The sequence below is a fragment of the Strongylocentrotus purpuratus genome, unplaced genomic scaffold (genome assembly GCF_000002235.5).
Source record: "Strongylocentrotus purpuratus isolate Spur 01 unplaced genomic scaffold, Spur_5.0 spur5_scaffold_5, whole genome shotgun sequence".
Classification (NCBI taxonomy): domain Eukaryota; kingdom Metazoa; phylum Echinodermata; class Echinoidea; order Camarodonta; family Strongylocentrotidae; genus Strongylocentrotus; species Strongylocentrotus purpuratus.
The window spans coordinates 24,402,422-24,422,719 of NW_022145611.1; the positions used below are offsets into that span (position 1 = coordinate 24,402,422).

The 20,298-nt window shown below is 41.7% G+C and overlaps 1 protein-coding gene across 2 annotated transcripts; it reads left to right on the forward strand.

The window, feature by feature from the left end:
- The first annotated feature begins 7,571 nt into the window (after positions 1-7,571).
- LOC115929462 (phosphopantothenoylcysteine decarboxylase subunit VHS3-like) lies at positions 7,572-18,942 on the forward strand. 2 transcript variants are annotated; one of them, XM_030998410.1, is made up of 4 exons: positions 16,565-16,764; positions 17,064-17,185; positions 17,390-17,482; positions 17,927-18,942. In XM_030998410.1, the coding sequence occupies exons 2-4, from the start codon at positions 17,090-17,092 to the stop codon at positions 18,059-18,061; spliced, it is 324 nt and encodes a 107-aa protein (XP_030854270.1). In that variant the 5' UTR covers positions 16,565-16,764; positions 17,064-17,089; the 3' UTR covers positions 18,062-18,942. The 2 variants fall into 2 exon arrangements, with proteins under 2 accessions (XP_030854271.1, XP_030854270.1); XM_030998411.1 differs by lacking the exons at positions 16,565-16,764; positions 17,064-17,185 and adding an exon at positions 7,572-7,743.
- The last annotated feature ends 1,356 nt before the right edge of the window (positions 18,943-20,298 follow it).

Consider the following 20,298-nt stretch of genomic DNA (forward strand, 5'->3'; position numbering starts at 1 on the left):
AATTAGATCTATCTGCATACATGTTGTATATTTATCTACCGATATGATTAAAATTGCGACTAACATGAGAATATTAGGAAGATACGTTTAGATATATATGTAGATATAGGATTATCTATAACACCCTTAAATTTAAACTTCGAACATTCCATAAACTGATGTGATGAGAAAATAGAGATAATATGTGTTGTCAAACTCACTCAGTGCAGAACTCTCATCTCTCCTACCCTACATGCATAGCACTAGTTTCTTGTAACACATTATAAACTTTGACGAGTCACAAGCAAGTTTTTTGTCTTTTTTTCCCTTCTCACCAAGTATCATGTGATAATAAACATTAATAGACATCGGGATTGTCATTCCCCTCATATTTTATTCGATTCAAGCTTTAGGCTTAGTACTAAGGATTTAATAAAGTAACAAGATGTATAGTTGATACATCGTATAGGCGACAAAGTAGCTTGGATTCGCTCTCTTTTTGTCTTTCAGGTTTTCATTGCGGTGTACCTGCATACATCCATGACTTCTTTGATCTTGTCGACTTCGTTAAGCTATCGTACATAGACTACGTTCAGCCTCTTCACATCCCACGTTCATGGCACCGATGGCGGAAGTTGATCATAATTAATTTACATAAATGTAGCGTAATGGTCTAATTTGATCTTGTCGTAACCCATCTCAGAAAATGTAGAGTTCCATATCAGGAGGACTTGCGTTCTAAAAATCAGGGGGGCAATTTGAATATTCCTTATTATTTGGATACACCATGTCACATCTCATCAAGTCTCATCTCATCAAGTCTCGTCACCTCTCGTCACCTCTCGTCGCGTTACGAATCTCACTGTGGTAAGATATACTTACATCTTTATGGTAATATTCCCATGTTAACTAGCTTTTTATAATCAGTTAGACCTAATATTATCAAGATATGATTTAATATTGTAGCATTAATTTACATTATTCATTTGAATGGGAAATTTAAAAAAACGTGCTCTCATGTTTACAGTCAGTGTGGAAATCATTTCTCACCAAATACTGTAATAGAATTAATGGTCTTTTAGAGAATAAATGCATAGCAATCATAATTAGCAAGGCATTAATGACGTATTGGTAATATCCCCACATTAAAATATTCAAATCGTATCCTATATAGTAACTACATATCGATGTGATGAGAAATCGACAAAATGAATAAGAGAAGAAAGATAAGATGTTTTTAGAGATATGTGTCGTATTGGTACTCTCTTAGCATAGCAATTAAACTAGGTCTATTCATAAAAATATGAGAAAATACGACAAAGAAGAAGAGCCTAAATAAAAGGTCTGTCTAGAGATACATGTCATTACACTCATTGAAAGCAGGACTCACATCTATCACATACTTCATTCACTGCACTAGTTTCCTTTTGCACCTATTCCTGGGCAAATCTTTAGTGATTTTGTGTTCCATGCTTTACCAAGTATTATGGAATTATGACCTTAAATTGGCATCAGAAGTGTCATTTACTCTATATCTCTTGTGATTCAAGCTTAAGAACTACGACTAGGGACTTAATGAAGTGATAAGATGTTTTGATACATCTTGGATATGACAAAATAGCTTGGACTCGCTCTCTTCATGTCTTTCAGGTTCTACAATGCAGTATATCTACATGCTTCCAGGACTTCAGTCACCTCTACGAACAACCGCGTCGACTTCGTTCAGCTATTGTCCATCGACTGCGTTCACCTTCTTCACATCCCACATTCACGGCACCAAGGAGGAAGTCGATCATTTTCAAGATCTGGCCCACCACTCTGATATATGTGTACATCGTCAGCAACTCCGAAACGAGCTCAACGATTTAAGACTCAGTTTAATTATGCCATCTCCCTTGTATCTATTGTGTAATTGTGTTTTTCTTCATCTGTGAGTGGAAACTGATGCAACACCTCTTGGAAAATATAAGTGTCATTTATCTATGGAGGTAAGTATTGTCAGGTATGTATTCAAAAGTTTGCTAAAGATTTTATCATATATTAAATCAAGGCAGAATGAACACGAGTATATTTCTAATGACAAAGTTTATGTTGAAACAGGTGTTGTACTGTTACAAGACACGTGCCAATTATAAGTCTCATAATTACCATTCGACGTCTCATAATTACCATTCGACTGAAATCATGAATGCATTATGAAGGGAGATGCACAACATTAAAGAGCTACAGGAGAAGAAGAATCGTTAATAAATGGGTAATAAAACGGGGCAAAATGTATTGTGATTATGAAATGCAAAGACATATTTTTAAAAGTATGAATGCAAACAAAAAGATGAAAATGATTCACTCGAATTATTGTGAAGACAAATATCTATTCAATATATGTTGCGATTTTTGCAAGAGTTCTCATTGTACAGGTGAAAGAAAGGAGAGGGGACGATCACTAATTTGACTACGCCACACGATGACGAACACGGTAATGACTACGGTGACAACGAGGGTGACATTGGAGCAGCAGTGGATAGGCTTCGTGTTTCTGCAAGCGTTCAGTAAGATGTGTTCAATTTAGATAACGACATAAACCTAATACATCATTTTCAGTAAGTTTATTTTAGTTAGGTAATTTCCACACTCATGAAGTGTTGATGGCGAGAAGGATGACTACCAGGGTGACGGCGGGTAGGATTACTTTCAGGTTGATGGCGAGAAGGATGACTGCCAGGGTGACGGCGGGTAGGGTTACTTTCAGGTTGATGGCGAAAAGGATGACTACAAGGGTGACGGCGGGTAGGGTTACTTTCAGGTTGATGGCGAGAAGGATGACTACCAGGGTGACGGCGAGTAGGGTTACTTTCAGGTTGATGGCGAGAAGGATGACTACAAGGGTGACGGCGGGTAGGGTTACTTTCAGGTTGACGGCGAGAAGGATGACTACCGAGGTGACGGCGGGTAGGGTTACTTTTAGGTTGATGGCGAGAAGGATGACTACAAGGGTGACGGCGGGTAGGGTTACTTTTAGGTTGATGGCGAGAAGGATGACTACCAGAGTGATGGCGAGAAGGATGACTACAAGTGTGACGGCGGGTATGGTTACTTTTAGGTTAATGGCGAGAAAGATGACTACCAGGGTGATGGCGAGAATGATGACTACAAGTGTGACGGCGGGTATGGTTACTTTTAGGTTGATGGCGAGAAGGATGGCGAGAAGGATGACTACCAGGGTGACGGCGGGTAGGGTTACTTTCAGGTTGATGGCGAGAAGGATGACTACCAGGGTGACGGCGGGTAGGGTTACTTTCAGTTTGATGGCGAGAAGGATGACTACAAGGGTGACGGCGGGTAGGGTTACTTTCAGGTTGATGGCAAGAAGGATGACTGCCAGGGTGACGGCGGGTAGGGTTACTTTCAGGTTGATGGCTAAAAGGATGACTACAAGGGTGACGGTGGGTAGGGTTACTTTCAGGTTGATGGCGAGAAGGATGACTATCAGGTTGATGGCGGGTAGGGTTACTTTCAGGTTGATGGCGAGAAGGATGACTACCAGGGTGACGACGGGTAGGGTTACTTTCAGGTTGATGGCGAGAAGGATGACTACCAGGGCGATGGCGAGTAGGGTTACTTTCAGGTTGATGGCGAGAAGGATGACTACCAGGGTGACGACGGGTAGGGTTACTTTCGGGTTGATGGCGAGAAGGAATACTACCAGGGTGACGCTGGGTAGGGTTACTTTAAGGTTGATGGCGAGAAGGATGACTACCAGGGTGATGGCGGGTAGGATTACTTTCAGGTTGATGGCGAGAAGGATGACTGCCAGGGTGACGGCGGGTAGGGTTACTTTCAGGTTGATGGCGAAAAGGATGACTACAAGGGTGACGGCGGGTAGGGTTACTTTCAGGTTGATGGCGAGAAGGATGACTACCAGGGTGACGGCGAGTAGGGTTACTTTCAGGTTGATGGCGAGAAGGATGACTACAAGGGTGACGGCGGGTAGGGTTACTTTCAGGTTGACGGCGAGAAGGATGACTACCGAGGTGACGGCGGGTAGGGTTACTTTTAGGTTGATGGCGAGAAGGATGACTACAAGGGTGACGGCGGGTAGGGTTACTTTTAGGTTGATGGCGAGAAGGATGACTACCAGAGTGATGGCGAGAAGGATGACTACAAGTGTGACGGCGGGTATGGTTACTTTTAGGTTAATGGCGAGAAAGATGACTACCAGGGTGATGGCGAGAATGATGACTACAAGTGTGACGGCGGGTATGGTTACTTTTAGGTTGATGGCGAGAAGGATGGCGAGAAGGATGACTACCAGGGTGACGGCGGGTAGGGTTACTTTCAGGTTGATGGCGAGAAGGATGACTACCAGGGTGACGGCGGGTAGGGTTACTTTCAGTTTGATGGCGAGAAGGATGACTACAAGGGTGACGGCGGGTAGGGTTACTTTCAGGTTGATGGCAAGAAGGATGACTGCCAGGGTGACGGCGGGTAGGGTTACTTTCAGGTTGATGGCTAAAAGGATGACTACAAGGGTGACGGTGGGTAGGGTTACTTTCAGGTTGATGGCGAGAAGGATGACTATCAGGTTGATGGCGGGTAGGGTTACTTTCAGGTTGATGGCGAGAAGGATGACTACCAGGGTGACGACGGGTAGGGTTACTTTCAGGTTGATGGCGAGAAGGATGACTACCAGGGCGATGGCGAGTAGGGTTACTTTCAGGTTGATGGCGAGAAGGATGACTACCAGGGTGACGACGGGTAGGGTTACTTTCGGGTTGATGGCGAGAAGGAATACTACCAGGGTGACGCTGGGTAGGGTTACTTTAAGGTTGATGGCGAGAAGGATGACTACCAGGGTGATGGCGAGTAGGGTTACTTTCAGGTTGATGGCGAGAAGGATGACTACCAGGGTGATGGCGGGTAGGGTTACTTTCAGGTTGATGGCGAGAAGGATGACTACCAGGGTGATGGCGAGTAGGGTTACTTTCAGGTTGATGGCGAGAAGGATGACTATCAGGTTGATGGCGAGTAGGGTTACTTTCAGGTTGATGGCGAGAAGGATCGCGAGAAGGATGACTACCAGGGCGACGGCGGGTAGGGTTACTTTCAGGTTGATGGCGAGAAGGATGACTACCCAGGGTGATGGCGAGTAGGGTTACTTTCAGGTTGATGGCGAGAAGGATAGACTAACAGGGTGACGTCGGGTAGGGTTACTTTAAGGTTGATGGCGAGAAAGATGACTACCAGGGTGATGGCGAGTAGGGTTACTTTCAGGTTGATGGCGAGAAGGATGACTACCAGGGTGATGGCGGGTAGGGTTACTTTCAGGTTGATGGCGAGAAGGATGACTACCCAGGGTGATGGCGAGTAGGGTTACTTTCAGGTTGATGGCGAGAAGGATGACTATCAGGGTGATGGCGAGTAGGGTTACTTTCATGTTGATGGCGAGGAGGATGACTACCAGGGTGATGGGGACTAGGGTTACTTTCAGGTTGATGGCGAGGAGGATGACTACAAGGGTGACGACGGGTAGGGTTACTTTCAGGTTGATGGCGAGGAGAATGACTACCAGGGTGACGGCGGGTAGGGTTACTTTCAGGTTGATGGCGAGAAGGATGACTACAAGGGTGATGGCGAGTAGGGTTACTTTCAGGTTGATGGCGAGAAGGATGACTACCAGGGTGACGACGGGTAGGGTTACTTTCAGGTTGATGGCGAGAAGGATGACTACCAGGGTGACGACGGGTAGGGTTACTTTCAGGTTGATGGCGAGGAGAATGACTACCAGGGTGACGGCGGGTAGGGTTACTTTCAGGTTGATGGCGAGAAGGATGACTACAAGGGTGATGGCGAGTAGGGTTACTTTCAGGTTGATGGCGAGAAGGATGACTACCAGGGTGACGACGGGTAGGGTTACTTTCAGGTTGATGGCGAGAAGGATGACTACCAGGGTGACGACGGGTAGGGTTACTTTCAGGTTGATGGCGAGAAGGATGACTACCAGGGTGACGGCGAGTAGGGTTACTTTCAGGTTGATGGCGAGAAGGATGACTACCAGGGTGACGACGGGTAGGGTTACTTTCGGGTTGATGGCGAGAAGGAATACTACCAGGGTGACGCTGGGTAGGGTTACTTTAAGGTTGATGGCGAGAAGGATGACTACCAGGGTGATGGCGAGTAGGGTTACTTTCAGGTTGATGGCGAGAAGGATGACTACCAGGGTGATGGCGGGTAGGGTTACTTTCAGGTTGATGGCGAGAAGGATGACTACCAGGGTGATGGCGAGTAGGGTTACTTTCAGGTTGATGGCGAGAAGGATGACTATCAGGTTGATGGCGAGTAGGGTTACTTTCAGGTTGATGGCGAGAAGGATCGCGAGAAGGATGACTACCAGGGCGACGGCGGGTAGGGTTACTTTCAGGTTGATGGCGAGAAGGATGACTACCCAGGGTGATGGCGAGTAGGGTTACTTTCAGGTTGATGGCGAGAAGGATAGACTAACAGGGTGACGTCGGGTAGGGTTACTTTAAGGTTGATGGCGAGAAAGATGACTACCAGGGTGATGGCGAGTAGGGTTACTTTCAGGTTGATGGCGCGAAGGATGACTCCCAGGGTGATGGCGGGTAGGGTTACTTTCAGGTTGATGGCGAGAAGGATGACTACCAGGGTGATGGCGAGTAGGGTTACTTTCAGGTTGATGGCGAGAAGGATGACTATCAGGTTGATGGCGAGTAGGGTACTTTCGTGTTGATGTCGAGGAGGATGACTACCAGGGTGATGGGGACTAGGGTTACTTTCAGGTTGATGGCGAGGAGGATGACTACCAGGGTGACGACGGGTAGGGTTACTTTCAGGTTGATGGCGAGAAGGATGACTACCAGGGCGATGGCGAGTAGGGTTACTTTCAGGTTGATGGCGAGAAGGATGACCACCAGGGTGACGACGGGTAGGGTTACTTTCAGGTTGATGGCGAGAAGGAATACTACCAGGGTGACGCTGGGTAGGGTTACTTTAAGGTTGATGGCGAGAAGGATGACTACCAGGGTGATGGCGAGTAGGGTTACTTTCAGGTTGATGGCGAGAAGGATGACTACCAGGGTGACGGCGAGTAGGGTTACTTTCAGGTTGATGGCGAGAAGGATGACTACCAGGGTGACGGCGAGTAGGGTTACTTTCAGGTTAACGGCCAGAAGGGTGACTACCAGGACGACAGCGGGTAGGACGACTGTCAGGTTGATGACGACAAAGATAGTGACCAGGATGACGAAAGGTGACGACCAGGTACACAGTAGTTAAATTATATGAACCGTTTTACCACATAACTTTATCAACGATCTTAAAGAGGATGATTGAAGTTAGCCATGATGTTTCATGTATAGTCATCACCTTTTAGACGTAGACACAAAAGCAAGACGATAAAACACCTTCTAGTCTGCCCATTTCTACCAGAACCATGTATTCTCAAAGACCATGAGGAGTTTAATATGCCAACTTCAGGTCCTACACCGTGCACTGGATGGGACTTGTGTCGTAACTTGTAACTGACCATTTCTTGCCTTGCCGGTGGATTGAAGAAGATTATAAAATCATCTATTCATTTATGTTGCAGCGCGGAGAGCAGGATGACTTTGAGGATAACTACCAGGGTGATGACCAGCAGCAACATCAGGGACGATGTCGACCTACCAGGTTGATATCAACGAAGGAGACGAGCAGGGCGGTCACGACCAGGATAATGACTATGGTGACGTCCCTGAAGAAGAACAGGTAAACAATAATGACATAATTCAATCATTTTACCACATAAATACATTAAAGATCATGACAGTATGCTCTCTCATTGCGATTTACAATTTACATTCTTACAATTGGCGTTTCATCAAGGAGGTACGGAATAGCGGTTTCTGTGATCGACCGAAGCAATATTGGCAGATTAGATTGATTACAAAAATATATTCATTTATATTGCAGCGTGGGGAAGACGACGACGACGATGAACTGGACGACTACCAGAGTCACTACCAGGGCGACTACCAAGCTGATGACGACGACCAGGATTACAATGAGGTAGGAATCGGTCAATGTTTAAAATTATACCACATATTGATTGTTTTGAGGACCGTGAATATTGATATTAAAATTAATCTTTGCTGTTGTTGCAAGTCATTTCATGTGGAAAACTGAATTCATAACAATATTTTTTTCGCCGATTTTGGTGTTTATTTTCTTGGCACCTGTCAGTGATAGCTTGCTCAATTTGATGAAGATTGATTCAATCAATAACAGTGGCAATGAATTCATCCCCCAAATCGGCAAAAGAATATTGTCATGAAATCAGTTCTTATATGAAAAAGATTGGTTTAAATTATTTGCATGGGATTTCTATGCTAAGAGAGACTAGGGAAAGAAGAAAAATAAAAGGAACGAGTATTTTGCATATATTTACAATGCTTCAGTTTAGAAAAACAAAACATAAACAATAATCAGTTCTATATATTTTTTGTTTTCCAGTGCTGTCTACGATGTTCACCTGACTGCTCTAAATCGGGGTTGCAGTATCTAGCCAGAGTCATTGACCTTACCAAAACACACTCGGTGTACCTCTTCACCTCGCCAGTGGACAAGAACTTCTATACTGGACAAAAACTTGAATGGACATGAAACTTATTTTCAGGAGATGAGAACATGACGATCCATCTCGTTGTCTATTGGTGATTTGCAAAGAATTATACAAAGACACTCTACTCTGTATAATAATTGAGGAGGCTTGATTTCATTCCACCAGAAACCTGTAAATTTCTCTGATCAAATCTTCCTTGGAATCCTCACTCATCGATGGACATACTACGTACGATGATGCCTAAACATGTTGCAGTCCGACTTTCTATATTCTGAAAGAAACGCAATCATGTTTCATCAGGTTTTCTCATTTAGCAAGCAAGCAAGCAATCTAAATTGTCTCATAAATTTGCAATCATGGTTATCTCCAAATGAACACGGCGACGTCTGCTTCGGAAGCAGAATCTCCATATATGTAAACGATGGAATAAAACAACATTGAACTACTAAACTATTCTCTCAAATATTATTAACTAAAAGCAACACTATCGAGAATCACCTGTCAGAATCGTGTACACAACTCATCAGAGACAAATGTCAACCTGACTGATACGAACCTGGCAAGAGGTTTGTTGATTGGTCTGTGTCGGAAAAAAAGGGCTTGCAAGAGAATTCGACCCTACATAGCTGATTCTAAGCAGGTTTCACTATTCCTTCAAATCGGACGGTCATAAACCGAGGACAATTCAACTGAGAAGTATCTGATGTCAGAATCTTGAAGAGAACTAGCCTATTCGGCCTGACTGATTCGAACCTTGCAAGAGGTTTGTTGATCGTACTGTGCCGGAAAACATCCAAGATAAAGACAAACTTTATGATTGTTATGATACTCAATCTACACAACGACCCAAGATATGGAATAATACCGGTGCTGATCATTTGCAAATGGAACAATATTGGAGCGTGACGGACTTTTGGATAATCAATTTTTTGGGATCAAATGGAATGTTCATGAATTACTGTTTGGATCATATTCCCGCTGGATCACAGGATTGAAGGGGAGAATGCAGAGACTGAACCTTCAGATGAACCTGAGACTGAGATGTCGGGGCAAGTGAAGGTTAGCCTGTAAACAATACAACAATATCACTTCTGATCTTAATGGAGCTCTGAAATTTACTGAGATGTGTCAAAGTTGGGTTTGAGTTAAGTTTAAAATATAAACTATAACATTTACACATTAGGCTTAATTAATATAAATGTAGTGTAAGGGCCTAATTTGAATCTGACCCTAACCCATCTCAGAAAATTTCGAGCTCTATATCAGGAAGATTGTTGCGTTGTAGAAAATCTATGAAGTGTCCAACTTTTCGAATTGGACACGTTTCGTATCGAATCCTCGCGGCTCGGCATGCCTCGTTGCCACTCGTCGCATTTCGTTGCGTTTCGTTTCGTTTCGTTGCGTCTTGTGACGTCTCTCCACGTAACGACAATTTTTCGGTGAGATATAGTATGGATTATTATTTTGTTGGTGAATATATGATAGATTATCGCCGTTATATTTGATTTAAGTTTAGTCTGTGATTGCTATATTAATTAGCTTGGTAAACTGTAGAAAAGATGATGATAACAATAATACTATTAATAATAATGATTATTGGACAGAGATCGCTCCTATCACATACGACAAAGAAGAAGAGAAGAAAATGAAGATAAGAAGAAAAGGAAGATGTGTCGTACAGATAAGTGTTGTATTGGTAGGCTTGCTTTACTAGAAATGTAGTTTGACAATTTTTTTGATTAGCATAGAATAGGAAAATACGACGAATATGAGGAGGACATGTACCTATAGTCTCATTAGCAATATTTATATTATCTTGCCAAGGCATTTGAATTAGATCTATCTGCATACATGTTGTATATTTATCTACCGATATGATTAAAATTGCGACTAACATGAGAATATTAGGAAGATACGTTTAGATATATATGTAGATATAGGATTATCTATAACACCCTTAAATTTAAACTTCGAACATTCCATAAACTGATGTGATGAGAAAATAGAGATAATATGTGTTGTCAAACTCACTCAGTGCAGAACTCTCATCTCTCCTACCCTACATGCATAGCACTAGTTTCTTGTAACACATTATAAACTTTGACGAGTCACAAGCAAGTTTTTTGTCTTTTTTTCCCTTCTCACCAAGTATCATGTGATAATAAACATTAATAGACATCGGGATTGTCATTCCCCTCATATTTTATTCGATTCAAGCTTTAGGCTTAGTACTAAGGATTTAATAAAGTAACAAGATGTATAGTTGATACATCGTATAGGCGACAAAGTAGCTTGGATTCGCTCTCTTTTTGTCTTTCAGGTTTTCATTGCGGTGTACCTGCATACATCCATGACTTCTTTGATCTTGTCGACTTCGTTAAGCTATCGTACATAGACTACGTTCAGCCTCTTCACATCCCACGTTCATGGCACCGATGGCGGAAGTTGATCATAATTAATTTACATAAATGTAGCGTAATGGTCTAATTTGATCTTGTCGTAACCCATCTCAGAAAATGTAGAGTTCCATATCAGGAGGACTTGCGTTCTAAAAATCAGGGGGGCAATTTGAATATTCCTTATTATTTGGATACACCATGTCACATCTCATCAAGTCTCATCTCATCAAGTCTCGTCACCTCTCGTCACCTCTCGTCGCGTTACGAATCTCACTGTGGTAAGATATACTTACATCTTTATGGTAATATTCCCATGTTAACTAGCTTTTTATAATCAGTTAGACCTAATATTATCAAGATATGATTTAATATTGTAGCATTAATTTACATTATTCATTTGAATGGGAAATTTAAAAAAACGTGCTCTCATGTTTACAGTCAGTGTGGAAATCATTTCTCACCAAATACTGTAATAGAATTAATGGTCTTTTAGAGAATAAATGCATAGCAATCATAATTAGCAAGGCATTAATGACGTATTGGTAATATCCCCACATTAAAATATTCAAATCGTATCCTATATAGTAACTACATATCGATGTGATGAGAAATCGACAAAATGAATAAGAGAAGAAAGATAAGATGTTTTTAGAGATATGTGTCGTATTGGTACTCTCTTAGCATAGCAATTAAACTAGGTCTATTCATAAAAATATGAGAAAATACGACAAAGAAGAAGAGCCTAAATCAAAGGTCTGTCTAGAGATACATGTTATACACTCATTGAAAGCAGGACTCACATCTATCACATACTTCATTCACTGCACTAGTTTCCTTTTGCACCTATTCCTGGGCAAATCTTTAGTGATTTTGTGTTCCATGCTTTACCAAGTATTATGGAATTATGACCTTAAATTGGCATCAGAAGTGTCATTTACTCTATATCTCTTGTGATTCAAGCTTAAGAACTACGACTAGGGACTTAATGAAGTGATAAGATGTTTTGATACATCTTGGATATGACAAAATAGCTTGGACTCGCTCTCTTCATGTCTTTCAGGTTCTACAATGCAGTATATTTACATGCATCCAGGACTTCATTCACCTCTACGAACAACCGCGTCGACTTCGTTCAGCTATTGTCCATCGACTGTGTTCACCTTTTTTACATCCCACATTCCACATTCACGGCACCAATGAGGAAGTCGATCATTTTCAAGATCTGGCCCACCACTCTGATATATGTGTACATCGTCAGCAACTCTGAAACGAGATCAAAGATTAAGACTCAGTTTAATTATGCCATCTCCATTGTATCTATTTTGTTATTGTGTTTTCTTCATCTGTAAGTGGAACCTGATGCAATACCTCGGAAAATATACGTGTCATTGATCTACGTAGGCAAGTATTATCAGGTATGTATTCAAAAGTTTGTTTAAGATTTTATCATCTATTATATCAAGGCAGAATGAACACGAGTATAATTCTAATGACAAAGTTTACGTTGAAACAGGTGTTGTACTGTTACAAGGCACGTGCCAATTATAAGTCTCATAATACCATTCGATGTCTCATAATTACCATTCGACTGATATGAATGCATTATGAAGGGAGATGCACAACATTAAAGAGCCTCAGGAGAAGAAGAATCGTTAATAAATGGGTAATAAAACGGGGCAAAATGCATTGTGATTATGAAATGCAAAGACATATTTTTAAAGGTATGAATGCAAACAAAAAGAAGAAAATAATTCATTCGAATTATGGTGAAGACAAGTATCTATTCAATATATGTTGCGATTTTGGCAAGAGTTCTCATTGTACAGGTGAAAGAAAGAAAAGCGGACGACGATCACTGATTTGACTACTCCACAGGATGACGACAACGGTGATGACTACGGTGACAGCGAGGGTGACATAGGAGCAGCAGGGGATATGCTTCGTGTTTCTGCAAGCGTTCAGTAAGATGTGTTCATTTTAGATAATGACATAAACCTAATGCATTATTGTCAGTAAGTTTATTTCAGTTAGGTAAATTCCACACTCGTGGAGATAGAATTAGATTATTGTTGATAGGACAAAAGATGATTTGAGATGGAAAATCCAAATGTTTGAAATCTAGGGTATAGTTTATCATCTATTAAATCAAAGCGGAATGAAAACCGAGTATATTTCTCGTGGTGAAAACCTTTTTGGAACAGATGTTGTACTGTTAGAAGAAGGCACTTGACGATTGTAAGTCTCATAATTACCATCCGACTGATATGAATTCATAATATGAAGGGGGATGCACAACATTAAAGAGCCTCAGGAGAAGAAGAATCGTTAATAAATGGGTAATAAAACGGGGTTAAATTAAGTGTAATTATGAAATGCAAAGAAATATTTTTTAAAGGATGAATGCAAACAAAAAGAAGAAAAATATTCACTCGAATTATTGTGAAGACAAATATTTATTCAATATATGATGCGATTTTGGCAAGAGTTCTCATTGTACAGGTGAAAGAAAGGAGAGGGGACGAAGATCACTGATTTGACTACGCCACACGATGACGACCACGGTAATGACTACGGTGACAGCGAGGGTGACATAGGAGCAGCAGTGGATAGGCTTCGCGTTTCTGCAAGCGTTCAGTAAGATGTGTTCATTTTAGATAACTACATAAACCCAATACATCATTTTCAGTAAGTTTATTTCAGTTAGGTAAATTCCACACTCGTGGAGATAGAATTAGATTATTGTTGATAGGACAACATATGATTTGAGATGGAATATCCAAATGTTTGACATCTAGGATGTAGTTTAGTATCTATTAAATCAAAGCGGAATGAAAACCGAGTATATATTTCTCGTGATATAAACGTTTTTGAAACAGATATTGTACTGCAACAACCCACGTGATAATTCTATTTTGCAATAGTATACTTCGACAGGAATGCACAGGTTATATAAAAGAAAATATGTACAACACTCAAGCGTTACGAGAGGAAAAAAAATATAAGCGAATGAATTTTAAAACGGGGCAATGTATCTACATTTTTACGAAATGGCGATTAGGTATGACTGTCAGAAGGGTGGTGTCTAGGATGATAACTACGATGACGACCATGCACAATTCACTTGAATTATTGAAATTAATTTACTACATATTTGACTTGAAGAATGGCATAGGTGAAGCCATGATGGCATGCCTTTCCATTCTCCTCTCCCCTTGTATCTAACCAAATAACTTTATCCAAGATTGGCATCATGTCATCGTCTTTCTCTAATATCTGGTCTTGCCTGTTATTTATACTAGAGTATAGAGTCTTCTAATTTGTATTGCAGCACAAAGAAGATAACGATGGTGACTACCATGATGAAGACCAGAGCAACATCCAGGGTGCAAAAGACTACTCAGGTGATGGCAAGTATGAAAACGACCAGAGTGACGAATAGGATGATGACCAGGTTAAATACAGTTCGAAGATAGGCATGAAGTGCAGTTATGACGTCATCATCTTCAAGTTGTTGTTGTTGACATTTTGAAATTTCCTTTGAAATTTCCTTTGAAATTTCCTTGTCTTGCCCGTCATTTATACAGGAATGTAACATTTTCTATTCTTTTACAATACAAAAATGGAAAAAGAACGACTTCCAGGGTGACGCAAATGAAGGCGACTACCAGGGTGACGGCGGTTAGGATGACTACCAGGGTGACGGCGAGAACGATGACTAACGGGGTGACGGCGGGTAGGGTTACTACCAGGGTGACGGCGAGAAGGATGAAAACCAGGGTGACGGCGAGAAGGATGTCTACCAGGATGAAGGCGAGTAGGGTTACTTTCAGGTTGATGGCGAGAAGGATGACTACCAAGGTGACGGCGAGTAGGGTTACTTTCAGGTTGATGGCGAGATAGTTGACTACCAAGGTGACGGCGAGTATGGTTACTTTCAGGTTGATGGCAAAAAGGATGACTATCAGGGTGACGGCGAGCAGAGTTACTTTCAGGTTGATGGCGAGAAGAATGACTACCAGGGTGACGGCGGTTAGGGTTACTTTCAGGTTGATGGCGAGAAGGATGACTACCAGGGTGACAGCGGGTAGGGTTACTTTCAGGTTGATGGCGAGAAGGATGACTACCAGGGTGACGACGGGTAGGGTTACTTTCAGGTTGATGGCGAGGAGGATGACCATCAGGGTGACGGCAGGCAGGGTTACTTTCAGGTTGATGGCGAGAAGGATGACTACCAGGGTGATGGCGAGTAGGGTTACTTTCAGGTTGATGGCGAGAAGGATGACTACCAGGGTGACGACGAGTAGGGTTACTTTCAGGTTGATGGCGAGAAGGATGACTACCAGGGTGATGGCGAGTAGGGTTACTTTCAGGTTGATGGCGAGAAGGATGACTACCAGGGTGACGGCGGGTAGTGTTACTTTCAGGTTGATGGAGAGAAGGATGACTATCAGGTTGATGGCGAGTAGGGTTACTTTCAGGTTGACTGCGAGAAGGATGACTACCTGGGTGACAGCGGGTAGGGTTACTTTCAGGTTGATGGCGAGAAGGATGACTACAAGGGTGACGGCGGGAAGGGTTACTTTCAGGTTGATGGTGAGAAGGATTACTACAAGGGTGACGGCGGGTAGGGTTACTTTCAGGTTGATGGCGAGAAGGATGACTATCAGGTTGATGGCGGGTAGGGTTACTTTCAGGTTGATGGCGAGAAGGATGACTACAAAGGTGACGGCGGGTAGGGTTACTTTCAGGTTGATAGCGAGAAGGATGACTACAAAGGTGACGGCGGGTAGGGTTACTTTCAGGTTGATGGCGAGAAGGATGACTACAAGGGTGACGGCGGGTAGGGTTACTTTCAGGTTGATGGCGAGAAGGATGACTACCAAGGTTGATGGCGGGTAGGGTTACTTTCAGGTTGATGGCAAGAAGGATGACTACAAGGGTGACGGCGGGTAGGGTTACTTTCAGGTTGATGGCGAGAAGGATGACTACAAGGTTGACGGCGGGTAGGGTTACTTTCAGGTTAAGGTGAGAAGGATGACTACAAGGTTGACGGTGGGTAGGGTTACTTTCAGGTTGATGGCGAGAAGGATGACTACCAGGATGACGGCGGGTAGGGTTACTTTCGGGTTGATGGCGAGAAGGATGACTACAAGGGTGACGGCGGGTAGGGTTACTTTCAGGTTGATGGCGAGAAGGATGGCTACAAGGGTGACGGCGGGTAGGGTTACTTTCAGGTTGATGGCGAGAAGGATGACCACCAGGGTGACGGCGAGTAGGGTTACTTTCAGGTTGATGGCGAGAAGGATGACTACAAGGGTGACGGCGGGTAGATTAACTTTCAGGTTGATGGCGAGAAGGATGACTATCAGGTTGATGGCGGGTAGGGTTATTTTCAGGTTGATGGCGAGAAGGATGACTACAAGGGTGACGGCGGGAAGGGTTACTTTCAGGTTGATGACGAGAAGGATGACTACCAGGATGACGGCGGGTAGGGTTACTTTCAGGTTGATGGCGAGAAGGATGACTACCAGGATGACGGCGGGTAGGGTTATTTTCAGGTTGACGGCGAGAAGGATGACTACCAGGGTGACGGCGGGAAGGGTTACTTTCAGGTTGACGGCGAGAAGGATGACTACCAGGGTAACGGCTGATAGGGTTACTATCGGGGTGACGGCAAAGAGGATGACTACCAGGATGACGGCGGATAGGGCGACTGTCAGGTTGATGATGACTAGGATAGTGACCAGGAGGACGAAAGGTGACGATCAGGTACATAGTAGTTAAATTATATGAACCGTTTTACCACATAACTTTATCGAAGATCCTGAAGAGAAACATTGATGTTAGCCATGATGTTACATGTATATTCATCCCCTTTTAGTCATAGAAACAGAATAGAGACAATGAAACACCTGTATTCTCAAAGACCATGAGGAATTTAAAATGACAACTTCAGGTCCTACATCGTGCACTGGACAGAACTTGTGTCGTAACTCGTAACTGACCATTTCTGGCCTTGCCAGGGAATTAAAGAAGAGTATAAAATTATCTATTCATTTATGTTGCAGGGTGACGACCAGCAGCAACAACGAGGATGATGTCGACCTACCAGGTTGATATCGACAAAGGAGACGAGCAGGGCGGTGACGGCCAGGATAATGACTATGGTGACGTCCATGAAGAAGAACAGGTAAACAGCAATGACATAGTTAAATCATTTTACCACATCAATACATTAAAGATCATGACGGTATGCTCTCTCATTGCGATTTACAATTTACATTCTTGGAATTGGCGTTTCATCAATGAAGTACGGAATAGCGGTTTCTGTGATCGAGCGAAGCATTACTGGCAGATTAGATTGATTAAATAAATAGATTCATTTATATTGCAGCGTGGAGAAGACGACGACGACGAACTGGACGACTACCAGAGTCACTACCAGGGCAACTCCCAAACTGATGACGACGACCAGGATTACAACCAGGTAGGAATCGGTCAATGTTTAAAATTATACCACATATTAACTTTTTTTAGGACCGTAAAAATTGATATTAGAATTATTCTTTGCTTTTGTTGCAAGTCATTTCATGTGGAAAACTGCATTCATAACGATATTTTTTCGCCGATTTTGGTGTTTATTTTCTTGGCACCTGTCAGTGATAACTTGCTCGATTTGATGAAGTTTGATTTCAATCAATAACAGTGGCAATGAATTCATCCCCCAAATCGGCAAAAGAATATTTTCATGAAATCAGTTCTTATATGAAAAAGATTAGTTTAAATTATGTGTCTGGGAATTCTACGATAAGAGAGACTAGGGAAAGAAGAAAAATAAAAAGAACGAGTATTCTTCATATATTTACAATGCTTCAGTTTCGAAAAACAAAACATAAACAATAATCAGTTCTATATACTTTTTGTTTTCCAGGGCTGTCTGCGATGTTCACCGGACTACTCTAAATCGGGGTTGCAGTATCTAGCCAGGTTCATCGACCTTACCAAGACACATTCAGTGTACCTCTTAACCTCTCCAGTGGACAAGAACTTCTATACTGGACAATAACTTGAATGGACATGAAACTTATTTTCAGGAGATGAGAACATAACGATTCATCTCTTTGTCTATTGGTAATTTGCAAAGAATTATACAAAGACACTCTACTCTGTATAATAATCGAGGAGGCTTGATTTCATTCCACCAGAAACCTGTAAATTTATCTGATTAAATCTTCCTTGGAATCCTCATTCATCGATGGACATACTACGTACGATGATGCCTAAACATATTGCCGTCCGACTTTCTATATTCTGAAAGAAACACAATCATGTTTCATCAGGTTTTCTCATTTAGCAAGCAAGCAAGCAAGCATTCTAAATTGTCTCATAAATTTGCAATCATGGTTATCTCCAAATGAACACGGCTATGTCTGCTTCGGAAGCAGAATCTCCAGATATGTAAACGATGGAATAAAACAACATTGAACTACTAAACTATTCTCTCAAATATTATTAACTAAAAGCAACACTATCGAGAATCACCTGTCAGAATCGTGTACACAACTTACCAGAGAAAAATGTTAACCTGACTGATATGAACCTGGCAAGAGGTTTGTTGATGGGCCTGTGTCGGAGAAAAAGGGCTTGCAAGAGAATTCGACCCTACATAGCTGATTCTAAGCAGGTTTTACTATTCCGTCAAATCGGACGGTCATAAACTGAGGACAATTCAACTGAGAAGTATCTGATGTCAGAATCTTGAAGAGAACTAGCCTATTCGGCCTGACTGATTCGAACCTTGCAAGAGGTTTGTTGATCGGACTGTGCCGGAAAACATACAAGATAAAGACAAACTTTATGATTGTTATGATACTCGATCTACACAACGACCTAAGATATGGAATAATACCGGTGCTGATCATTTTGCAAATGGAACAATATTGGAGAGTGACGGACTTTTGGATAATCAATTTTTTGGATCAAATGGAATGTTCATGAATTACTGTTTGGATCATATTCCCGCTGGATCACAGGATTGAAGGGGAGAATGCAGAGACTGAACCGTGAGATGTCGGGGCAAGTGAAGGTTAGCCTGTAAACAATACAACAATATCACTTCTGATCTTAATGGAGCTCTGAGATTTACTGAGATGTGTCAAAGTTGAGTTTGAGTTAAGTTTAAAATTAAAAAAACTATAACATTTATTACACATAGGCTTAATTAATATAAATGTAGTGTAAGGGCCTAATTTGAATCTGACCCTAACCCATCTCAGAAAATGTTGAGCTCTATATCAGGAAGATTGTTGCGTTGTAGAAAATCTATGAAGTGTCCAACTTTTCGAATTTGACACGTTTCGTACCGAATCCTCGCAGCTCGGCATGCCTCGTTGCCTCTCGTTGCATTTCGTTTCGTTGCGTTGCGTCACGTTGCGTCTTGTCTCGTTTCTTCACGTAACGACAATTTTTCGGTAAGATATAGTATGAATTATTATTTTGTTGGCGAATATATGATAGATTATTGCCGTTATATTTGATATATGTTTAGTCTGTGATTGCTATGTTAATTAGCTTGGTAAACTGTAGAAAAGATGACGATAACAATAATACTATATTAATAATAATGATTATTGGACAGAGATCGTTCCTATCGCATACGACAAAGAAGATGAGAAGAAAATGAAGATAAGAAGAAAAGGAAGAGGTGTCGTATGGGTAGGCTTGCTATACTCGAAATGGAATTTGACAATTTTTTTTTATTAGAATAAGAAAATAAGACGAATATGAGTAGGACATGTACCTATAGTCTCATTAGCAATATTTGTATTATCTTGCCCAGGCAATTGATTAGATCTATCTGCATACATTTTGTATATATTCATCTACCGATGTGATTAAAATTGCGACTAACGTGAAAATATTAGGAAGATAGGTTTAGGTATATATGTAGATATGGGACTATCTATAACACCCTTAAATTTAAACTGCGAACATTCTATAAACCGATGCGTTGAGAAAATAGAGATAATATGTGTCGTAAAACTCACTCAGTGCAGAACTCACATCTCTCCTATCCTTCATGCATAGCACTAGTTTCTTGTATCACATTATAAACTTTGACGAGTCTCAAGCAAGTTTTTAGTCTTTTTTCTTTTTACCAAGTATTGTGGAATTATGAACATTAATAGACATCGGAATTGTCATTCCCTTCATTGTTCGTTTGATTCGAGCTTTAGGCTTAGTATTAAAGATTTAATAAAGTAACAAGATGTATAGTTGATACATCGTTGATGCGACAAAGTA

Coding starts and splice junctions, on each gene's coding strand:
- LOC115929462 (XM_030998410.1), top strand. CDS start 17,090: ATGATGTCGACCTACCAGGTTGATATCGACAAAGGAGACGAGCAGGGC. Junction 17,186..17,389: donor ACGTCCATGAAGAAGAACAG/GTAAACAGCAAT, acceptor TTTATATTGCAG/CGTGGAGAAGACGACGACGA. Junction 17,483..17,926: donor ACGACCAGGATTACAACCAG/GTAGGAATCGGT, acceptor TTTGTTTTCCAG/GGCTGTCTGCGATGTTCACC.